Raw genomic sequence first — 24,536 nt, forward strand, 5'->3', positions numbered from 1 at the left:
TGGCGAGGTTTTATAACCAGTGTAACGCTGCAGATCAGCCCTCGTTGATTTGATCTCCATGATCATGCTGCTTACTGATGATCTTCGCCCCTGGCGTGGTTTTATAAGTGTAACGCTGCAGATCAGCCCTCGTTGATTTGATCTCGTTTGACTGATTATGAGACCGCGGACCAGTGCCGCTGGTACATGGTAAGGTGTCGGTATGGCTTCCTCAGTCTGTCAAGTGTCAATGTCAGCGACGCACACAACACGCGCCCGCGTGATCGCAGACATAGACGACGACTCTACTCACCAGTGATACCAAGAGTCTACTCTTGGTATCACGAATACACTATCAACGAAGTCTCATCAAGTCGCCAGGAATCTGCAGAATTAGAAAGCTTTGCTTTCGAAGGTCAAAGGTCAAAGTCCACGTCCTGGCCTGGTCTCCGGATCCAGTGTAGCGACCTGTGTTCAATCAACCAATGAGCGGGAGTCAGCTGCATCGAGAAGAGGTATTGTGGCTGTTTTGTGGAGGTATTAGACTCATGATCCAACAGAAATCACTTATCTTGGCATTGAACGTTGATTTGTGCAACACTTTCCTTCTGCTGCCAGCTGAGACGGCTTGTGTATGAGTTTTCTCCCTTCTTTACGCAAAGTACTCCGGGGCATAACAGCAATGGTTGCTACAAGAACTCGTTCCTCTACCGGTGGAGAGTCACCCCAGGTGGCTAAGCGAGCACACCCGGAAGAGGAAGCTCAAACTGAGCAGGAGGTAGATGTCCCGGCTGCTAAGAAGATACGATTCGAAGAAAGCGAGACTACAACAAAGGATGCAATGGAAGAGACCAATGTCAACACTGCTACCGAAAATGAAGAGGAATGTCCAGTGGAAGAGGAAAACAAACCCGAGGTATTGAAGGAGGCGGCTCCCGAGGCGGTAGAAACTCCGAAGGAATGCCAGGAGGAACGTGCAAACACTGACACCGAAGAGTTGGAGAACAAAGAAACCGATAAGGAAACAGAGGAGTTCAACAACAAGGACACGGAAGAAATCAACAAAGAGACCGAAGAGTTTGCCAACAAAGATAATGAGAACCTAGTGGAAGCGGAGACGAAACCTATCCTGGAAAACGAAGCCAACCCAACTGAGAACCAGGAGGCTGGAGAGGAGACCCAGGAGACCACAGCAGAGCTGCCTGCCAAGATAATCGATAACGTCACCTCCAGTCCCGCGGACATCGCCGCTGTAGAGGCTTGAGGCGAGTGTAATGATCCGCCCTTGAATTCGAGCGCCTAGTACAACCTGTGCCGATGCGTGTGCAGGTAATGTCGGTGCTTTTTCTGTTGTCCTTCGAGTGAAAACAACTTTATTCATGTACACATATTTCATACTACCTTCTACTTGATGTGCAACCTAGGCATAATGTAGTAGACTAAGTGTAGGATGTCTATGTAAAGTCACCCTAGTCATGAAGTATTAGCACATTCATGTCCATATTCATATTTGCCATAGATATACTGACAACGTTCCAGATGAACAAATATTGAAATTCAGTTCAGTTCTACATTACTAGAAGGGTATTTCCTAGTCCGCAGAGTTTCCGGTTTGCTTAGAGGCTACTAGTAAGCTGGCTTACTTCCAGGCCGCGTGATATTCCAACCTAAAAGGCCGTCTCAGGGCAGACCCTGCCTTGGGGGGGGGGGGGGATGGTTCGAAGTTGGCGCAAAGTATGCCCACAACCAGTGCCTCGAGGGACGCACAGTAGGCCTTGGCGGATAATGCCGGCAGAAAAATTGGCAGAATTCGGTACCGCTTTTTTTGGTAAGTTTCATGGCTGTTTGGTACATGGATAAAGAAATGGAGCAGAATTCGAGGAATTGCCCGCCATAAGGTTTGTATGGTTCTGCCAATTTCACTGCTTTTCGAGCATTATCCGCCAAGGACTAACGCACAGAATGTTTGACAGGAAGGTTTTTTTTGAAAGCGTGACTTTTGACTCAAGTAGATTTCACCTGGCTAAGAAGAAGTAAGCAGCAGGGGAAGACAACTTGAAATGCTTTGCGCTCAACTTTTTTTGACATGAAAAGTGTGTGATGGGATTTGCCATAGGCAAATGTCAAATGTCCATCATAACCGTGAATAATCATTTCATCACCAATGTATCGATCATATTGGCAGCTAGACGAAATGGTACTCGGGAATGATGAATAAAATTTACTTCTGAAGTATTTCAAAGTAAATCCATGAACTTAACTAGTTAGCATGAATCAGCTTCACAAAGGGTCACAGTCTAACATCCTGTGAGCGATTGTTGACTTGAGCCACTCCTTGAAATTTACTCTGGCATGCAAGGACTCATATGATGAGCATTGTGAATTTGTGTGGACGGCATGACACAATACCGTGAAGAACACACTGAATAGCTAGTACACCGTGATCTGAAGACTGGCCAACGTGACGTAACGTTAGAGCTGTCCGGTGTGATACTGAAGCTAGAGCCACGAATATGCCAGTTCCTGGAAGAAAGCATCAGCTAGACTGCCCGGCCGGAAAGCCGGGGAATTTCATGGGTAATTCTAACAGCCGGTTCCTATCATACTGGCAAAGGGCCCGGAGATGCTCAAGTTTGGCTCGACTAGGCTAGGCTCTAAAATTACAGAAATCACTCCATTTTAAAAAATGCGATCCGTCAGTAAGCGACTTGATGATGTAAAAGGTGTACCACATGCCTACAATCTTGGTCAGAAGAGGGAAACCCCATCTTCATTGTGACAGCAAACTGTAATAAGGCCATTATCATTATAGTCATGTAGATCTACGTACTACATGTACTTCTAAAAAAAGAAAAAATTAAAATCATTGCTTCGATTAATATGAAAATAATGAACACAATCATAATTATTATTATTACAGGGTGCGACAGAGCTCTCGCGAGCTCGGCCATTGAAGAAAATCGGTTGAGTCACCTCCACCATTACACTGCGCTCTTTAGCCGACTACAAATGTAGACCCTCCTGCACACAACCATCACCATTGCGAGGACACTTCCGTGGACGATATTGATAAACTCCTTCAGGCTTCACGGACAGCTGTGTCCTCGCAATGCCAATGATCTGATGATGTCAGATGGTTGTGTGCAGTTACTGCAGTACAGTAGGCCCTGATACTACATGTACATAATTTATACAGTGATAGCAAGAGTTCATAACCCCCAAGAGTGTGCAACGAGCATAGACCCAGCGCTCGGCGAAATTCCTACATTACGTCATGCGCAGCTTGTCATCCGAGGTAAATTTGGGTTCTTTGCGATTTCTGGAAACTATACCCTGAACCGCTCCTAACTCAAGGCTGTAGCCTCGACTTTTCGAAGCTTTTTTTGAAGACATTTCGCGGACGTACAAGTCTTCCTCTGTCGATGTCCTTCTATTGTTTAATATTTTTACGAAGCGTAAAAATTGATTCGCACCTCGAAAATATTGCCAGAAAACAAGAATTTGCCATAGGGCGGGAAATTTAGGGGTCGCACTTGGTATCATGATCAGCTCTCGACATCGCGGCCATCTTGCTTTTGACTGCATGCGCGACGCGTGCTCTTTTGGATCACGTGTGTGGTTCTCAATGCATTGTTTGCATACAAAACTGTACAAGCGCTACAAAGCTAGCTACCTATGATCAAGACCTGCAGATTTCTGTGAACAGAGTTTCTTCTTCACTGATACCGTTCTTGTTTTGACACGGCGATGTTCTCTTTCCCCGTTCTCCTTTCAAAATAGACTTCCATTTAGTTGTAAGTCACAACAGCAAACTTACTGGTAAGTGGAAGTCTAAGGCTTGCGCGCAAGTATTCCCGCTTTGAATTCGCGTGTCAATACTCAAAACAACGACCGTGGGAATCATGCGAGTGGAGTATTTCTCAGGAGGAAGACGTTTTGTTTGCAAAGTTGCTTCGATCCGCAAGGAGTATTCCAGCAACGAGTACACCTGCTACGGAAAGCGATCCTATCGGGACTTACTGACGGTATGGTTTCCTTGTTTTATGTCACTCGTATCGGTACCTTTCGTACTGCACGGACTGCACTTGTATGATACCTGTGACACAAACATCACAATCGCACGGTGTCGGCTTGGAGTTGGTCTTGGAGTCTTCATGGTCCAGCAACGCGGCATCGCCGAGTTGAATAAAGAAAGCAATGAATGTACATGAACATTGTTCCAAAACAAAGACACAGGGCAAAGCGTTGCAGCAGGCAGATCATTCTGATCCCGTCCGCGCAGTCGCGCACCAAATAAACTCGAAGGCAGCACAAGTACAGTCATGTACTTTCCGACACTGCGCGATCGCGCGAGCGACTCGCGCCGGGCCGTCAGTGCAGTCTTCAAAATGTTCCTTGGCAGCCATCTCTTCTCCGATTTCGATGATCGAGGGCTCATTTTCTTTATTAGAATCTCCTCCATAAATCTACCGAATCAATTTTTTCCTCAACGACATAGATTTACTGTCAGAATACTGGAAAGCAGGGCGACAACTCTCAGAAAAAGCTCTACACACGGATTTCCCTTCTACTTGACCGATTTCAAAATTTCTTTCGATAGATGTCCGCGTACTTGGCCGTCAAAGCAGCCCTGCGATTTTCGACGCCGTAGCTAGATAAATGGCTGCCAAGGAACCCTTTACAAATCGCCCAAATATTGCGATATTTTGAATTTTCCGTAACTCTGATTGGCTGCACGACCCTGACGCGCACGTGCTGCGTGCGTGATGAATCAAAAATGGCTGCGATGTCTAAGTACACAAGTGCGACCCCTGAAATTGGCGCGCTTTTCAGCCTAAATCTGGCGCCTTGGCGGCACCAAAAGAGAGATCGAGAGAAAGCTCATGAGTTCACCCAAACCTGAAAGGAGTTTCTTCTCTACCTCTCACGATCTGCCATGATCTACTGTCCTGAGAATGACATATCCTGCTGGTGTTCGAAAGTACCCTTCTGATTGCGGCCAGAGGTGAGCATCATCGAAATGGAGGAAGTTGCCAAAAGGAAGCACGAGGAGATCGAGAGCAGCACTTGTCATCTCAGTGCAGCTACAGTGGACACTTCTGGATCAAGTATTGGCCAGGATAAGAAACCAAGACCAGAAAACGATGGCAGCAAGCAGCCCGTGACGGTCACCCATGGTGTATTTGCGGAGAACATCATGGTATGGCTAATGCCTGCAAACGTCGCCGACCGAAAGGGTTTCTGGGGAATTCCGATCAAGCAACATATTGGAGTGAGTCGACGTGATATTCCTGAAGTCCAGTTCAAGAGTATCAAGTTGGAATTTCGATTAGTTGCCCCATCAGCTACTGATGGAGTACTGCATCTTTTGATTGAGAACCGCACTAGATGTTTTCAACACACATACGCTGTAGCCAAAGACAACATGCTTCTCAAACTATCAAATATGCACCTGATGCTGGTTGCGCCAACCAAAAGCGAGGCTTGGATACAACTGCTGCAGGGGAAAGACTCCAATGAGCTCAACTTGCCCGTCGAGATATATGCCACGCGCTCTGCGTTTGTGAATGCGGATAAGTTGAACCATGGCAGCTTTCACAATCCTGGTCACATCGTGCGCCCTTATGCACTTAGCCGGTACAATTTCAATCCTCTGGCTTGCTATTTCACACGTCTTGTTGACAACGCCCACAAGGATATACTGGGTAAGCCGCTCAAAGTCATGCTAAATAATCGCACCTGAAATTTATGGGCATGTGCAGAGATAATAACATGTTAACCGTTTACAAGTCAGCCTTGCAACTGTTGATGGGTGGGGATTTTCTATTTTCTGTTGGATGTGTTCATGGGAACAGGATTTCAAGTTCAGGGTTCTAGCCAGGAAAATATTGTAGTGGGTGGGAAGGGGCAAGGACACAAACAGTTCACCCATTTTTTCCGTGTTCCATAGTGGCCCTTGTCAAAAACTTTCTCTCTAGTTCCCCATTGTTGTGCAGGTGTGTTAATTGTCTGCAATGTAGTTGAGGGACCTGTGCATCAGAAAGTATCGTGTCCAGGCTAGGAAATCACCAAAATTTAAGACATTCTAGGCTGTCAACTACATTGTAGTACATGTTCAGCTGTTTGTAGGTAGACTGCACAGCTCAGGGTTTTCATGTAAATTGCCATGCACAGTATACCTGCACTCCGTGGATTTACAAGCACAGAATTAGAACGAAGATCCTGGATTTTCGGAAATATGAGAACGTGAGTAACCAGAAGCGGAGATAGTACCCCCGTCCTCTTCTTTGGCGACCGATGTTACTGCAACTAGTTTGGGTCTTGCTCGGACATGGTTGAGCCATTCTGTGTGTGTGTGTGTGCGTGCGTGCTTTGGGTACCAGACCGGTGTGAGCTACTGAACAAGCAAAAACTCACGCTGTTTTGTAAGAATCCGGAAGGCGTCTATACGTATGTGTCGGACCTCAGCAAGGAAAGTGCATCACCTGACCGGTATCCAACAACAGAGGAGGTGCGCGCCCAGGAGCTGAACGAAACACAACATCCTAACTTGCTTCCACGGCTACGCGGGTATCAGCAACGCGCTGTGCGCTGGATGCTTCATCAAGAGCGCCATGGCTCTGGCACTAGTGATGGTGAGTAATGTGATGCATTGCCAAGTCATTACAGAATAGCAATCAGCAGTATCAGCGAAGCGGACATTGGACGTAGTAATCAACAAGAATTTGCTGCATTACGACAAATAAAGTGCTGATTGCTATAGACCTTATTCGATCACGTGATTTTTCGGGGCGCCTTCGAGGATGCGCACGCGGCACTCGGACGCGTGATCCGGACGAGTGGCAAAAAGGCCTCAGCTGAGCATCACGGAAATTTGTTTTGAATGTATTTTCAATATCGGAGTTCGTCTCCTTCCTTTTCTCGAAGTACTTTCATGCAGGTTTGTCAGGTGTTAGGAGCAGTAAGCAGTCTTCTTGTAGTTTTGAGTGTTCTAGCAGTGATGGCGGTTCAAGACTTGTCCGAAATCTATCGCGATTTGGATAAAGCGGGCAAGACGCGGTATGCCGAGAAGCTGGCGTTTGTCAGGTGTTAGGAGCAGTAAGCAGTCTTCTTGTAGTTTTGAGTGTTCTAGCAGTGATGGCGGTTCAAGAGTTGTCCGAAATCTATCGCGATTTGGATAGAGCGGGCAAGACGCGGTATGCCGAGAAGCTGGCGTTCATCGGCTCGGACCAGGACCCCTACGTGACGAGCAGATCTCTCACGCCTGGTGCCACACCTGATTTCCCCAGCGTGGAGTATCCTGATTTGTACCACTATCTCGTGAACGCGCCGAGTCCCTGCACGAAAGAGGAGATGAAGGCGTACAAAAGCTTGGAGGGGTACCAGTTTTTCGTTGCTGGTTGGGTTGGCAATGTCGTCACCTTTCCTGCAACTGCGGATGGCAAGAGAGCATTTGTGATGGCGAAGGTCCGTCACTCCCAGTCCGTGTCCTCTGCTGAGCTGCAGCCTTGGGTGGCAGCTGACATGGATGGGAGTGTGCTTTGTGCCCACTGTACGTGTATGGCTGGCCTGGGTGAGGCATGCTCCCACATTGCCGCCTTGCTATTTACTCTGGTGGCCAGGACGGATTTCGTGAAAGAAAATTCCGCCTGCACCTCCACGCAATGTCAGTGGATTGCCCCATCCCTGCAGCCTGTGCAGTATGCCAGGATATGCGAGATGGATTTCGCCGCGCCGAGCAGCAAGCGCACTAAGCCAGCAGCAGCCAGTGTGGAGGTCACCACACAACTGCCGACATACACTGTGCCAACCACCAGTGAAGTCAACGAGTTCTTTTCTGGTCTTGCCTCCACGCAGAGCAAGCCAGGGATACTATCAATTGTTCCTGGTTTCTGCGAGAGGTATGTCCCAACCCGCCCAGCTGGGTTCCCAGCTTATATCACCGACCTCTATGATGAGGCAATGCTAGACGCATCACTCGATGTGTTGCTGAACCGGTGTGATGATGTTTTGAAGGGCATGGGAGTGACAGCAGCAGAATCGGCTGCTGTTGAAAAGGCAACCCGCGATCAGAGCAAGAGCAAGCTGTGGTTCAGGTTCCGCGCAGGGCGTGTGACAGCTTCAAAGTTCCGTGATGCTGCTCACACACCCCCTGCGAACCCATCATCATCTCTAATTCGTGCAATTTGCTACCCCGATGCATATCAGTTTTCCTCTGCAGCGACCACTTGGGGTTTGGAGCATGAGCAGACTGCCCGAGACTGCTACGTCAAACTGTTTGAGCCTAACCACTGCGACTTCAAAGTTACTGATTCAGGATTCGTCATCTCCACCACTCATCCGTATCTCGGTGCCAGTCCTGATGGAAACATCAATTGTACTTGCTGCGGATATGGCGTCCTTGAGGTGAAATGCCCTTTCAAAGCCGTGAACAAGTCCTTCCATGATCTGGCAAAGGACACCAACTTCTGTTTGAAGGAGGTCGATGGAAAATTCCATTTGCGCCTTGGTCACAAGTATGCATACCAAGTGCAAGCACAGATGTTTGTATGCAAGGCAGCATATTCGGATTTTGTGGTGTGGAGCGTGCGGGAATGTGTAGTCATCCGCGTTCATCCAGATCCAGATTTCCACAAGACAGTCCAAGCCATCACGTCTTTCTACAAGGCTGGCGTGCTGCCAGAGATTGTCGGCAAGTATTTTACAAAATCCTTCAAATCTACTGCCGCCAATTCTGATGGAGCTGTATGCACTTGCAACGAGGATAAGGACGGCGACGTGGTGGAATGCTCACATCCAGACTGCAGAGTTAAGACGTTTCACTTGGTATGTCTTCGCATGAAGCAGAAACCAAAACGCAAGTGGATATGTGCAGCATGCAAGAAGAAGGAATAACTGTGTGTACGGGTGTGTGTGTGTGTGTGTGTGTGTGTGTGTGTGTGTGTGTGTGTGTGTGTGTGTGCAACGCCATGCTAGATTCTGTTGACTCTCGCTCTTTCTTTCCTCTCTTCTCTCTTTTAGTTGTTGTCTCCCGCTTATGATAGCGGCATGGCCCGATAGGGCAGCTGTACATAGCAGTAGTAGTAGTGTATGTGTGTGTGTGTGTGTGTGTGTGCATACATGCATGTATCCTGATGCAATTATGTAACTAGGAGCTATGCCCAACCCACCAAAACTCTCACTTCTCACACAAATGATTGCACCATACATGTACATAGAAATCAACAGCCATGCTCATGCATGGCTGCAGGATCATACATTCCACCATGTCAGAAATTTGAACTTGAGTCAATATGACCACTGGGGCTTGTTATTATTATGTGCAGGCAAGCGAAAAAGATGAAATCATATGATGATTTCAAGTTGTGCTTTTTGAAACATGACGTGTGTGTGTGTATGTGTCTGTGTGTGTGTGTGTGTGTGTGTGTGTGTGTGTGTGTGTGTGTAATGGAGTGTGATTGATTGAGATTTACACATTGGTGCTAACTAGACACAGGGACAAAAGCCGTTCTTCGAGGGAGTGGTAAAATACAAGTAACATAATTTGCATTGCACTCCTGTCCAGGTAATCTATGCAGCAACAACATGCCACACGTTCCACAATACGGGACAAAAAAAGTAAAAAACAAGTCAATACTTCAGTACTTCTACTGGAAAGGCACCACTGAGTCGCAGCAGTTGCACAGCGCAGAGCACACCAGGACAATCTTGTCGATGGTGCACACTCCTGTTGAGGCATCACTCATCAGCATGTTCACTGGCAGGGTTGACTGCAGAATAGTGTACTTCTGCCGCAAGTTGCCGATAACACGTTCCACATGGATTCGTAGCCGAGACAGCTTCCTGGCCTTCTCAATGCTGATTCTCGACAGTTGCTTCTTGCCTCTTGTGAACGGAGGTATGACCAGCTCAGCGCAGTGCAGGCCAACGGCATCACTGACCGTGAATCCCCGGTCTGCCATTAGCTGATCACCCGGCAATAGCTTGTCCAACAGCCCGCAATGCTCCGTGATGTACTTATCCGATGTCCGGCCACCCCATCCTTTGGAGATGAAGGAAATAGTGCCTTGCGGGGTGATACCAATAAGAAATTTAACCGTGTTGTGGTGTTTGTAATTAGAGAAGGTTTGAGCCCTGGCCATCAGATCATGTGGCCTTTCGCAAAACACTTCAAAACAATCAATAATGCAAATGCACTTCCCAAAATGTCCGCGAAACTCCAATGGCATCGTGCGGTACAGTTCGGAGCGCTCTGGCCAGATGATCAACGGCTGCAGCCTGCCATAAAGGACGTGGATCCATTTGTGGAAGTACTTTGAGACGGTAGACTGGCTGATGCCGAAGCGATGTGCTAGATCTTGATCGTGCAAGTTGAGGCGCAGCTTCATCAGGACAATAATAAACTGCGCAAAGGACGGAAGTGCCGCTCGGTGGTGGTCGGGGATGTCCTTGCCAGCAAATGCGAACACTTTCTCCAGCACAGCAAAAGATGGGAGGCCAGTTTCATATCTCACCATGTCATCATTGGACTTGAATCCTGATATGATGGAAGACATTGCCGCCTCTGATTTTTGATGTTTCACAGTGGCTTCCAGGTGCTGTACTTTGACGGTGAGAGCAGAAATAGCAGATTTCTGTTCCTGCAACTGACCATTCAGCTGGCATTTGTCCTCTTCCAGCTGTGCCACTCTCGCCTGAAGCAAGGCTAGATCGTCATTTTCTTGTTCAGCACTATTGTCGACATGGCTGCTGGCTTCAGTGAGCTCTGGCTGAGCTGGGGACGCTGGCTCAACAGAGTCTGACGAACATGAATCTCTCGGCGCACTCTCCTCTTCGATTTCCTTGTCAGCATTACAGTCACTTTCTCCAGTCAGCACGGGCTCATGATTGCCATGGCAGGTATCTTCAGGCTGAGCTGTTGGCTTTGAAGCTGCATGCCGTCGACGTCGGGCCTTGTGGCGATCAAATTTTACGTAAGCTTTCTCACCATTTACTCGACCCTCGTCTGAAAAAACAGACGGGACGAAATCAGGGGATAGTGGATCGTCGCTCTTCTTGAACCTTACAAAGTGATCGCAGCACACCCAACTGGAAGCGTTGGGCTGCCAGTTCTTGCGCTTCAGCGCAGCAATCCACTTTGCTCTCCTGAGCTGATTAGTTGGGAACTTATAAAAGCTCTTTCCACCGCCTTTCGCGAAACGGTTAGCGCAACCAACTGCACAGCAACTCTTCACCATACTACTACACTCCCTACCCACGTCTCCCTGACCAACGACAGTGACAGCTACCCAGAACAATTCCAAAGCTCTCCTCCAAACACACTTGCCCACAACTATCAACACGCACTTTCAAAACAAAACACTTCTTGCCACTCGTCCAGTTTTTCGTAGGTTCGTGACTGGGGTCCACGTGACCCGTGACGTGTATCGAATAAGGTCTATAATAAAGTTATTGTCTCCGCGCCGCCCATTCGTTACAGAACACTGCTTCAAATAGGGAGCAATAGTTTTCTGCACTTTCAACTCATTGGCCGGACTAATTCACAGCATTGACTCTGAGAGGGAGAACGTGGGAGTGAATCGGCAATTAGTAGCCTGTTAGGCTGCAACTGGCAGCAGACATGCATTATCACTCGTCCGCTTATGTTTTTACTGTAACTTGAAAAGCAATGGCAACCGTCAATACAAATCTATATTTCGTCACTCAAACCGACCCAAGAAATTTTCCAAAAAGATGTTCGACTCATTTTCACACTGGAAACATGGGAATGAAGGACAGCAAGTCAAGCGATGCCATGTAACTAGAAAGGCACGTAATGAACTTTAGCGCTAACTGCTAGTAATGAGAACCTATCTCTTACTGTACATACCCAATGCTGTAGACAGCAAGCTGTTTCGGCCACTGTACATAAGGGAGTATGAGGGAGGGGGAAATGGGACCGGTTTGAGTACAACAGACACATGTATAGTTCGGTTACGGTAGTCACATTACCTGACAAGCTACTGATGAAGCCCACCCCGGCACCCACCCAGTCAGGAGTAGCAGCAGTGACTGGCACCTCAAGGAACAGTCGGCGTGTATCCCGCAGGAGTTAAATCACTGCCTCATCGCCATCACCTCGGCGCGAAATCGGCCGCATCGTTATGCACTGGGGGTGGTGTACACCCCACAACCTAAAGCCAGTGCTGTGCATGCAGAAGCAACAGGTCAAGGCGCTGGAACTCTTTTACATGAAGTTACAAAGTGATGTGATTACCGAGAAATTGGAAATTGGTGGAAATTATCACCTGCACTTCTACTCGCACAATTGGGAACAGGATACTATTATAAATTATAAATTTATCCTTGGCTCTCCATCCGAGGATATTATTAACTTGTGTTATCATGGCCCCTGGGTGTCTGTGGAGGTTCGAAACCCCTCATAGCCTGGCTGCTGTCCTGCAAAGTTTCAGTGCGATCCGTGAAGCTTTGCGAGCTGTATATCACGCTGACTGTGTGCATGTCTGCATCTTTCAATTTCAAACGATGTACCTTAACGGGTAAATACATCCAGGGTGCAATATTTACTGCCTCTGAGCAAGTTAGTTTTCAGTTAGTTTGAGTGTTTGCCGCTAAGTCAGACTTCTCGTTGAGGTTTCGTAGTTATTCTAGCTGATTGCGGAGGATTACCACAATTTACCACTATTGGGAAGGTACTAGTATTTGGGTCATACACTCGAATGAAAATCGACTGAGTCAGGACTTTGAGTGTACATGTGCAGTTGTTGTTCGAATCAGACCGTGCATGCTACATCGTAGTGGTATTGAAGTTAGTTTTCCAGGAGAGCAACCAGGTCTTCGTTGTACATTGTGAGTCTTGCGCCATTTACCAACCGGATGGTATCATTTTACATGTAATGATTCTGTTTATTGTTTTCTACTCCCTCGGCTTGTCACCCACACATATGCTTCCTTGTCAATGTTGCGTCACAGCTGGAAGCAATGGCGTCTTGCATCCGCTGTGGAAAGAGTTCCGTTCCGAGAGTGGACATACTCTTTACCTCAACCCGTACTCATGGAGGTGAGGTTTGTGAGCAGTCACTGGCGGGAACTGCCTGTTGTAAAAAAGCGTGGATCACTCATGCATATAATTCTCATGATGTGGTACACACGGTACACACGGTACCTTAGTGTTGTTGTTACTATTGATGCTGGGCAGTGTTACTTTAAAATTCGAGATGTTACAACACTACTAGTACTTGAGATGTTACAACACTACTAGTACTTGAGATGTTACAACACTACTAGTACTTGAGATGTTACAACACTACTAGTACTTGAGATGTTACAACACTACTAGTACTTGAGATGTTACAACACTACTAGTACTTGAGATGTTACAACACTACTAGTACTTGAGATGTTACAACACTACTAGTACTTGAGATGTTACAACACTACTAGTACTTGAGATGTTACAACACTACTAGTACTTGAGATGTTACAACACTACTAGTACTTGAGATGTTACAACACTACTAGTACTTGAGATGTTACAACACTACTAGTACTTGAGATGTTACAACACTACTAGTACTTGAGATGTTACAACACTACTAGTACTTGAGATGTTACAACACTACTAGTACTTGAGATGTTACAACACTACTAGTACTTGAGATGTTACAACACTACTAGTACTTGGACATGTGTGCCATGTGCATAGTTATGACATTGTCATAGATCACACCATAGAGTGCTGCCTCATGGGTGATTTGCATAGCTTCTACATAATAGTTGTTTGTACACACAATCACACACAGACACACACACCCATGCATGCATTCACACACGCACACGCACGCACGCACACACTTGTTGCTCACTGCCAAAACTGGTCACGTGGGTCTCCCCGGGAGAGGGGAGAGAGACTCAAAAGGAATCTTGGAAAGATGACTGAATTGGCTATTGAACCGCCCAACGGCCGACACCCCCTGAAATCCCCAAAACTCTGGGTGGACTTGAAAATGATCCCACTTATGGGCTCGCCACACCTCAGTAAGTGGGTGAGGACAAGGTGCAGAAAAAGGATTGACGGCATCAGGGTATCCGTCCCGGGATCCAACTGCAGTTACCCCTGCCCGCAGTGAAGGTAATACTTGCTACTAGTGTGGGTGGCTAAATCAGAGTGGATCTGATAAAAGCTTCACTAGCACCATTGATTACACAAGAGTTAATCTAGCCAGAAGTAGTCCATGGTTAACAGGTATGTATACTTCAAATAGAACGTATATGAACCCTGGAACCAACAAAGGTGGTAGGTACAACATAACACCTTCAAGCAGCCGAGCCTGTTGGCAACAGACCCAACACTATCTGGCATAAGTGTACCCACCAACCGAACTAGCTGGCACACACACACACACCAACTTTGCCCTTGTATGTATGTGTGTGGTTGTGTGTGTGTGTGTGTGTGTGTGTGTGTGTGTGTTTGTTTCTGTGGGTGTGGGCGTGGGTGTGTTTTGTTTCATAGAATGACCCGACATCGTTTTCCTGCCTGGCATATGTCCGGAGGAATCCTGGCCGATGAGATGGGCTTGGGTAAGACAGTGGAGGTGCTGGCAACTATCCTGTGTAACCCGTATACGTTATCTGACCCTGTCAGCAGGCAGTCCAAAGCCACCACAGGAAGCTCTGCACAGGCTCTCGTGGCTCCAGGGCCGACTGTGAATGGTGCAGCTACTTCTCAGCCTCCAACTCCATCAGGGACTACATCTGCCATGTCTATTGACCTCGCCAGCGAGTCCTGCACTAACGCCAGTACAACATCGTTGAAGGACGTAACTAATATTGACGCACCATCACACCCTCCTACGGCAAAGCCATCATCTTGTGCATCCTGGAAAGCCAGCGATGACACAGCGAATGAGCATGCGAACGCTGGTAACTGCTTGTGCAATGAGAAGATTGAGGATTCGCAGGCAAACTGCTCCGAGCACGTCTTTTGTGTGCGCTGCAATGGCTGGCAGCACAAAGCCTGTGTTTACTTCAAGACCAAGCTGCCCAACGGTGACTACATCTGTCCACAGTGTTACGCATCACGAGTAAGAACCACCTCGTAAAACTGTCATGCAGTCGTGTCTATTGCTGCATCACGTTATAGTCGTTGCTGCATCATGTTATAGTCCGAGTGCGCTTGGCTTGAACTGTGTATGCTAGAGAAATTGAAGAATAAGAAAAAGTATCTCCTTGTCATCACAGACATGTAGAAGTATGGATATACCTGGTGAGTGAGTTTGCATGTAACCTTGACAGGTTCAGGGAAGATGAGAGCTGTGTTTATTATTATAAATTGTGGAGTTGGCTTTATTTCACTCACGTTGTCATGACATGAGGTAAGAACCCCATCACCGGGCCAAAAGAGACCAAGGGTAATGAGAGAAAAAAAATAGATAAATGGCCAACGCAATGAAGACCGAAGCAAAAAGGATTGTAAAAACCAAAGCAAAAATATTGAAAGCCGACGCAGAAACTGAGAGATTATTATTATTATTATTAATGACCGGTACATGTGGTACATGTGAAGCCATGTGTAAATGCCCTTGCTGAGCACACTGTCTCGCACAGCCAGATCACATGCACTATCCACATGCTGCATCCACCATGGGATGTGTTTGATGAACCCTTGGTGCTTTCACATCACGTGCCATGTTGAATGCATAGTACGATGAGATTGTAAGTGCACATGCACTTTGGTCACTGTGTGAAGTTGCGCATGGTGTATCCTGCGCGTTCTTCTTTACCAATGCATTGTACTGTCCTGTTCTTTTCTTTTAAAGTGTTCAAGTTCTCTACATGCTTATGGGGTTGTTTGTTTGTAATTTCATGGTAATTGTGTTATGTGCGGTGTTGCCCGCTTGACGCTGTCACGTGTGTGTGTGTGTGTGCTTTGCAGGACCCGATGCCATGCAAAACAACATTGATCATTTCTCCATCGCAGATCTCAGGCCAGTGGCTTGACGAGGTGAAGCTGCACAGTCGTCCTGGTACATTCAAGTGGCTGGTATGTGTGGGCTGGCACTCTGACACTCTGTAGCACGTTGCCATTTGTTATTATCCATTCCTGGTGAAATCCATGTCAGTGAATGGGTCTGGAGAAGAGCATCTTGTGCTCCTACCTGCTGTCACATCATCCTGTCTATGATGTTGATGATGATGATGATTTCAAACCAGGCCAGCTATACAGCTATTCAGCTATTCAGCTTTGGAGCTACCTGCATGTCTGTACCTGCCCTTGGCCATTCTTCCTTTGTTTTTGTTTTATTCTTTGTATAGGTATTGGTGTGTTGCTCACTGTTGTTGTTGTTGTTGTTGTTGTTGTTGTTGTTGTTGTTGTTGTTGTTGTTGTTGTTGTTGTTGTCTTTGTCGTTGTCGTCATTGTTTTTTTAGAATTACACTGGCGTTGCGAACGGCTACCTGAATCCGAGTGAGCTGGCAGAATATGATATCATTGTCACCACGTATCACGTCTTAACATTGGACTTGTCACACGCTGTGCTCAAGTTTGGTATGTATTTATTCCTTTATGACTTACAGCCAGTTCATATTCTTGTACACCACGGTACTACTTGAGCTTGTTCTCTTCTCAGACTTTGACACGACACAGAAATATTGTTCCGAAAACAAATTTGATAGGTATGACTCTTCTAAATGATCTAAATGATCTGCTTGTTTGTTTCCTGTTGTGAAAGTGTAGATATTGTCTTGACACAGTCTTATCCAGTACAGTCGACCTACCCTTATAACGATAACCTCTATAACGATATTTTTCTGCCAAACCAAATCACTCCATTGACTTGTGTATACAACGCCTTACCTCTATAACAATATTGCTATAACGATATTACCCCTATAACGATATAAAATGGGCTGACCAGTCGACATTTTCCATTTTATAACAATATCTAGCAGGCAACATGTAGAGCCCACTATCCAGGTAGGGCAAGCTTCACTTGATAAGTCGCTGGGACATGAAGAAATGCAATGGGGGCACCAGTGGGCACCTTGCTGTGCACATAATGTGCATGTACATCAGTTTTTTATGCTATGAAGAGTGTAAAAAATGAACAGAATTCATGCATTATGACGTATGTGTATGAAATGCACCAGTTACCCCTATAACAATATTACCCTTATAACAATATTTCTTGGTGTGACGCAAATATCGTTATAAGGGTAGGTCGACTGTACCATCATAAGCTGTACATGAGGTGTGCAAGGCTTGATTGACTGCATGCTCCATGTTGAAGTTTTCATGTGTTGACTCATGCAGTCTCGTTGTTGTTTCAACTTCAGGTCAAGACGACCGTCCAAGACGACACAAGCGCCGCTACATTGCAATGCCTAGTCCGCTCATCGGTCTGAAATTCTGGCGTGTAAGATGACTATGATTTTGCCTTCTCCACTACCACTGATGTCATATGCCTTGCTTTGTTGTCATTCGCCTTCTCTTCTATCATGTTTGTTTCCTTGGAGTTGTTCATTTAGGTTATAGTGCTTCTCTACCTCAACTTCTTGTGGCCTGGTGGAACCGAATTTTTTCCCTTTGTGCTGTAGATCTGCCTGGATGAAGCTCAAATGGTGGAAAACACCAATGCCAAGGTGAGTTTAGGCTTCCATTGCCCATTGCCTACCCACATTGTTTCCTTGTTTGACACTACATGTTTTCATCTTGATATGATAGCATGTTTACGCACGCACACTATTCACTGAAGTGTAAGGTACTTAGGCAATGATGCACTGAACGTAACCCTGTCGTTGTGGGTACTCTGCAGGCAGCTCAAATGGCTAACAAACTAGCTGCAGTGCATCGATGGTGCGTAACAGGCACACCTATCAATCGAGGATTGGATGGTAAGTTACTCGTTAAGTGAGCAATGTGCAGTGTGGTGCACAGTTAACTGTACACTCGGCCAGATACTCTAATTTCAGAAATTTTCGGTGTCTCTTTATTTTCGGTACTTTCGGCACGTCGCTCACATACCTAAAATAAAAGTACACCTAAAATTTTCAAAAAAATAATTTTAAATTTGCGCCTTCCATGCAGACTGTAACACTCCACAGAGGCAAAGACTGTAATGGTTTACAACATAATAATTGGACTCGGATGGAGAGCCAAGGATTAATTTATACAGGTGGAATCCTGATAATTCGAACCTCAAAATGCCTGGAAAAAATTCTAATTATCCGGGCATTCTTATTATCCAAACATGAATCGACAACACAATATGTATGTCAAAATGCTCTCATGGTCACGCAGAGTTGCGCAATGGACCTTAGACACAGATTTTAGGGATACTGAACTGACCTGCACAGCCTGCTCATGCAAACTGAACTGACCAGTACAATGTAAAGTGAACTTCGAATTCGGGGCCGTCCGTAAACATCGAACTTTTTTCACCAAACGAATTATTTTAGTTTAGACCCAACCCCTCCCTCCCCCTCAGAACGTAAAAATTGTTGACATATACAATGTAGCATATACAACAAAAGTCGCAAGTGTGTCACTGCTCCTATGGCCATGTACACGTATCGAAGTTTTCTGAAACGAAATTGGTAAACCCCCTCCCACCCCATAACGAAATTATTTCGTTTCGTGAAAAAAGTTCGATAATTATGGACGACCCCTTACACTTTGCTAACTTCGAATTATCAGCACAAATCCCACACATTTTCTATGTAGGTGGAATCTGTGGGACTTCTAATTAACCGGACATATCCAGTTCGAGGTTCGAATTATCAGATTTTTTTATGTGGGAATCGTATTGATAGAAATCGGTCCTGGAAAAACTTCTAATTAAGCGGTATGTTCAAATTAAGCCATATTCGAATTATCAGGATTCTACCTGTAGTTCAAAAAGAGGACCAAAAGTTTACAAGTTATCCGTTTTGTCCAACACTAACGGTTATAAGCAGAATACTGTTGAGTCAAACTTGTAAACTTTTGGTCCTCTTTTTGAATTTTAATCCTTGGCTCTCCATCCGAGTTTATTAATTTATAGAAGAAGAAGAAAGGACCAAGGAACTACAAGTTACGCTATACGTTATACACGTGAGCTGATTGTTTAGTAACTGGTGGCGTTAGTGGGCATTATAGCGTAACTTGTAGTTCCTTGGTCCATTTTTCTTTCTTTCTATAAGGCCATCATTTTTATAGCTATGTTTCGCGTCGTCCGCACGCATACGTTTAGATTTTTTTCGGAAAAAATAAAAAATAAAACATGCACAGTGAGTGTACGATAGTGCGAGTCATCAGTGTGGACAGGTTGCATACGGCGAAGCTGGGATTCAGAAATGGCCTCTAGCCTCGGCCAGCGTTGGTAAATCGTTTGTTCGGCATCTGGGAGCAATATTCTTTGAGCTTACACCAGACCGCATTGATCGCCTAAGCTGAGAGGATGCATCGTTCCGGAGCTCTTTGCACCGCTGCTAAAGTCTGAGTACAATATTCCAGCGAAGCATAGGCACCAACGGTTGCCTCCTCTGTCCAAAGTGAATATTTTACTCATGCTGATAACCCAGATGTTGTGCTACGATGCACAATTTTTCATTCGAATGTACACAATGCACGAGCTATTGTGCTATGTACAGTGCATACACCTCTGATGAGCCTTTTTTTATTATTTTGCAACTTTTTTATTTTTTTCCACCTCTCGCATATGATTCTGGAAGTTGAACTGACGCGAAACATAGATATAAAAAATGATGGCCTAAACATAATAATTATGCTGAATATTGATTGCATCATTCACTTCTACTACAGTATCAGTATTTAAACACTTGCACACTCAACCTGCACTAATATTTATGCACTGTGTAGTATACCAGTACAGTACTAGGAAAATAAACACGAGGTTGCTAGTAACTGCCTGTTGTTGTTGTTGTTGTTGTTGTTGTTGTTGTTTTTTGTTTTTTTTGTTTTGTTTTTAAAGTCTGCAGTGCCAGGCTCGGCAATATATATATATATATTTTTTTTTAACAACAGAAAAATGATAAGGCACCCATTTTGATAATCCAGGAGATGGCCCACGCCTGGTACTGCCACTGCATAAATCATACGTAATGACTGATAAAATGCTACACCTGTGAAGTAAAAGAAAAAGGCCCAACCCTGCCCTGCCAGCTATTTGGGCTTACGGGGGTCGCCATGGCAAATAATAATATTAAAGAATTAAAGACTATACAATTAATGACTGGAAGTGCCAGCTTCGGCAGCAACTAGGGAGGCAGAAGAAGAGACAGGTGTATGTACAGCGAAAACAGAGCGGCTACCACGCAGGCGCATGACACTTGCTCTGAGCAACGCAAAGCTAAGGCGGCAGCGGATGAATGACATAACAACCGAATACGGTTCGCTGCTTTTCTCAGCAATGAGAGGTGCAATACGCTTGTAAAGCGAGGCAGATTGCTTGCCCATGCCACCGGTTGTCGAGAAGACCAACGGGACAAATGAAGCATGCTCAATCTCCCGCAGCCTCTCTTCATACGATCTCTTCTTCGCTTTCTCATGGCGAACGTAGGTGGCAGAAATGGAGGAGGACTGCTAGTCCTTTTATTCACTTCCTCTTTGCGAAGTTCATGCGGCTCAGGATGGAATTGGCCCAGAACTTTGTCAGCCGAACACTGCCACCATTCTCCGCAAGGATCGATGGCTGCACACACCGAGCAATTCCCACGGCACAGCTGATAGTGATCCGTCGGTTCACCACTTCTCCTGCAGCACGGATGGCGCGCAGATGCCAACGCACCATAACACCGATGTCGCCAGATAATAATAGAGGGCGTCCTCGTTGTCCGCGCGGTAATGAGACAATCTTACTCGGATCTGATTGGGTCCTCAGTTGCTCCCGGAACTTTTTGTGTATGCTCTGTATCGTCGTGTAAGTTACAGTGTGGCCAAGTGTCTTCGAGAAGTGATTCGCTGTAGCTTTCAGGCCATGCTGATTGGCACAGCGAGCCATGTCAGGTCTTGTCTCACCGTCGTAGTTGTTGCGAGAACAACGCTTCCTCTTCTTCGTGTTCTCGGCTGCGGTGGTCTTCACTGACTCGTCGATCGAGGAGTTAGCAGCGGCACAAACAAATCCATCTTCACGAGTCGCTGCTTTGTTCGGATCGGGCAGCAATGGAGTTTTCGGCTTTGCCAAAATTGCCCTCCAATGCGGGATTCTTTTTCGATAGCCATTTCACCAGAGGACTCGACATCTCTTTGACACTAAAAACTAAGCAAACCACACTGTCGAAACTCCTACCTCGCACTGACTTGACTTTTTCAGTCTCCACTTCGCAACATTGGAAGACACTTACGCTTGGTCTCCTCACGGACTGCCAGTAGTAGTCCAATCTACAATTTGCTACAACTAGCATTGGCTGTAGCAGTACTACCACTGGCATGGCACATGTTCACAAGAGTTGCATGCAGCAAGCGCGACCGCAAAGCGAAAGAGTTGCTTCCGATCCGGTGGCTTTCCTTGCGGACTTGTCCCCTTGTCACTTCACCGCCAGTGCAGTGGTGCATCTACGACACATCGACGTCGACGGTCTACATGCGTATACAGCATAGTGGATGCAAGCAGCCTACCGTCGAGTCATGCATTGCGGACAAGTCACAGTTCATCATTCTGTTCCTAAAAAAAGTGAGCTGCATGCACGCGTTTTACACCACGTAGCCATCGTATGACTCGTACTCTACTGTACTGCGCCTGCATGCACTAGCTGTAACTGACACTGGTCTACCGGTCCGCGGTTTAGTGCATGCCATCTGCAGGTACTAGTACAGTCAGACCTCGCTTATCCGGTCCTCGTTTATCCGGATCTCTCGCCATCTGGAAGAAAATTGTTGATGACCGATTTACAGCATATGCCCTGCACAGATACAGTATGTGTGTTCAATTATCCGGTTCCCTCGCCTATCCGGATATTTTTGTGGAAAACGGATGTGTGCGATTATACGCGCTTTTGAGACAGTGCACACGGACATGTCGATAGCATGCAACACTTCACACATACTTGTAGTCCGTGACTCAACTCGTACATGCGCATGCACCGGATCTGTTGATCTGTTCGCACGTGCAAACTGTTAACTCCAGAACCACCTACACTGAAAATTAAAGTACAGTACACCGAGAGTGCACTTTTCACGGCGTACCGGAATTTTCGATGTTCTGAAATTAGAGTATCTGTAGTAGCAAGAGTAGATAAACAAGAGTGTGCAACTCCGGATCTCTTCTGCACAATCTGCAGATACCCCCGCCTGTGGCGGAATTTTTTGTTGACGTCACCTTTTTTTCTTCTTCAGAAAACGCGCATTTTGCCGGAGAGCAGTGTGAGAGCACGTGCTGGGCACCGACCTCGTAATGTAAAGCCCGGCCAAGTGCACGAGGCAAAACTTTCCAAAAGACCCGCAGCGCGTGCGTCGTCGAAAAGATTATGTCAACAAAAAATTCCGCCGCAGGCCAACCCAGCCCAGAGTTGCTCACTCTTGTTTATCTACTCTTGGTAGTACTGACTGAGCCTGGGTGTTATGTACATGTACATGTGTATTTATATGTGTGTGTGTGTGTGTGTGTGTGTGTGTGTGTGTGTGTGTGTGTGTGTGTGTGTGTGTGTGTGTGTGTGTGTGTGTGTGTGTGTGTTGTGTGTTCATGTATAGCATGCACTGTTATTTTACTGGATTACATGTTTGTTGCTTGTCCGGTAAACGGATGTATTGTCATGTTTGTGTTGCTACCGGTAACGGATGTAACATTATTGTCATGTTTGTGTTGCTATGCTCCAAGACAATTTAAAGTTTCTGCATCTGCTGCTGTGTGATGTTTACATGCTCCCTTTGTAGATCTCTACGGCCTATTGTACTTCCTGAATGCCTGGCCATACTGCGTGCAGGGCTGGTGGAAAGATGCTGCGTACGATCCGTATTGCAATGGCCACACTGACGCTATGCATGGCCTTCTGTCCAACGTCATGTGGCGCACTGCCAAGAAGGATGTTGAGCACGAGGTGAGTATTTCAAGTTCACTACCTTTTTTCTAAATATCTGAAAGACAGGTAACTTCTTGCAAAACGAGAATTACAATGTAACCACTGTACGTTGTCGCTGCTATCTCTCCTGGGCAGTGTTCTATCGTCTGACCACTGTTTGTCTGTCTTGTCCCGTGCACTATTTGCTCTAGCTGGGCATTCCAGATCAAACTGTATCCATTGAGATGATCAAGTTCAAGCCAGTGGAACGCGAGTACTACCAACGACAGCTGGAAGACTGCTCCGAACATTTGTACAGCGTAGGTTCTTGGTTCTTACATGGCCATACTGATTAGTTGTGATTGCTAGAAGTGCAAGTTGCGATGTACGCTGTAACCTGTCTAAGGCGACCGCTCAAGGGACCTTCGAAATGTGGTTGCTGTGTGCAGTTGGTCTCCTTAATAGTCCTTATCCAGGGTAATTTGACTGTGAATAATATCGCTTGCTCCTAATTGTAGTGGTCCTCCAGGACAGGTGGTCACCTTATCAGAGTGGTCACCTCAGTGACAGGTTTTACTGTACTTGGAAAGTATAATTGTGTGTACTGAACTGCTGTTGTGCTGGTTGTGGTTTGCAGATGTGGCGATGGTGTAGTTTTCAATTGCTAGAGACTGAATTTTCGTTCTGGTATGCTTTTGCCGTGCGTTGCAGATCATTAAGCGGCATAAGCTGAAGAATGTGCACCTGAGAGACCTGGATCGGAGAACAACTGCTTCGGTATGTATTTGCTTGTTAACGCACTCTCCACATACAGGCATGCACCCGGCTCAGAACACATTGTTTTCTGGTTGGCATATCAGGGATATTGGGCGGAGCAGCTGGCGTGCATGAGAAAGACAGGTCGGCCTGCTCTGCGCAGGAGCTGTGACCCGGTGCACACATAGTGTGTGTGAGAGAGAGACAGACAGGTCGGCCTGCTCTGCGCAGGAGCTGTGACCTGGAGCACACAGAGTGTGAACGAGAGACGGTCGGCCTGCCGTGGGCAGGAGCTGCGACCGGTAGTGATTGAAATGAGCCAGCTGCGGAGATAGACTGCCCTCACCCGATATAAGTATATTGACAAGAATTGTACTGACACTGTTATTGAGGAAATTATGGTGACAGTGACAGAGAGATAGTGATCCCCAGTCGAATGGGGTTGGGAGGGAAGGGGAAATTGACACTGACGGACAAACCAGTGAACAGTCAAGTCGTCAGAAAGCAAAAGTGACAAAGGAGTCTCTCTTTTCTCCTTCTCCCTCTCTAAAGCAAGATTTGGAATGCATGCGTGGGAGAGTGGCGCGCGCTGCGCATGCGCATGTATAGCAATGACATCATAATCAGATGCATGATCATCAGACTAAGTATGAGTGGTAGATGTTCCACGTTCGTTAACAGGGCTTAGCGCACACGCTAAACCACCATTAACGCACTCTCCACATACAGGCATGCACCCGGCTCAGAACACATTGTTTTCTGGTTGGCATATCAGGGATATTGGGCGGAGCAGCTGGCGTGCATGA

The 24,536-nt window shown here is 46.3% G+C and overlaps 2 protein-coding genes across 2 annotated transcripts in view; one reads left to right on the forward strand and one right to left on the reverse strand.

Annotated features, from left to right (window-relative positions):
- Positions 1-4,836: 4,836 nt before the first annotated feature.
- LOC135806185 (E3 ubiquitin-protein ligase SHPRH-like) overlaps positions 4,837-24,536 on the forward strand; it is a 58,779-nt gene continuing 39,079 nt past the window's right edge. Inside the window, exons 1-12 of the mRNA XM_065320339.1 lie at positions 4,837-5,684; positions 6,363-6,614; positions 12,952-13,039; positions 14,492-15,062; positions 15,914-16,021; positions 16,408-16,525; positions 17,314-17,393; positions 17,575-17,619; positions 17,793-17,871; positions 22,850-23,013; positions 23,187-23,294; positions 23,686-23,751. Coding sequence (XP_065176411.1) covers positions 5,000-5,684; positions 6,363-6,614; positions 12,952-13,039; positions 14,492-15,062; positions 15,914-16,021; positions 16,408-16,525; positions 17,314-17,393; positions 17,575-17,619; positions 17,793-17,871; positions 22,850-23,013; positions 23,187-23,294; positions 23,686-23,751 — 2,364 coding nt within the window. The 5' untranslated portion in view covers positions 4,837-4,999. The remainder of the gene's footprint in view (positions 5,685-6,362; positions 6,615-12,951; positions 13,040-14,491; positions 15,063-15,913; positions 16,022-16,407; positions 16,526-17,313; positions 17,394-17,574; positions 17,620-17,792; positions 17,872-22,849; positions 23,014-23,186; positions 23,295-23,685; positions 23,752-24,536) is intronic.
- On the reverse strand, positions 9,256-11,389 carry LOC135806184 (uncharacterized). Its single transcript, XM_065320338.1, has one exon. The coding sequence runs from the start codon at positions 11,214-11,216 to the stop codon at positions 9,627-9,629; it is 1,590 nt and encodes a 529-aa protein (XP_065176410.1). The 5' UTR covers positions 11,217-11,389; the 3' UTR covers positions 9,256-9,626.

Source organism: Sycon ciliatum, chromosome 1, assembly GCF_964019385.1.
Source record: "Sycon ciliatum chromosome 1, ocSycCili1.1, whole genome shotgun sequence".
Classification (NCBI taxonomy): Eukaryota; Metazoa; Porifera; class Calcarea; order Leucosolenida; family Sycettidae; genus Sycon; species Sycon ciliatum.

Coding starts and splice junctions, on each gene's coding strand:
- LOC135806184 (XM_065320338.1), bottom strand. CDS start 11,216: ATGGTGAAGAGTTGCTGTGCAGTTGGTTGCGCTAACCGTTTCGCGAAA.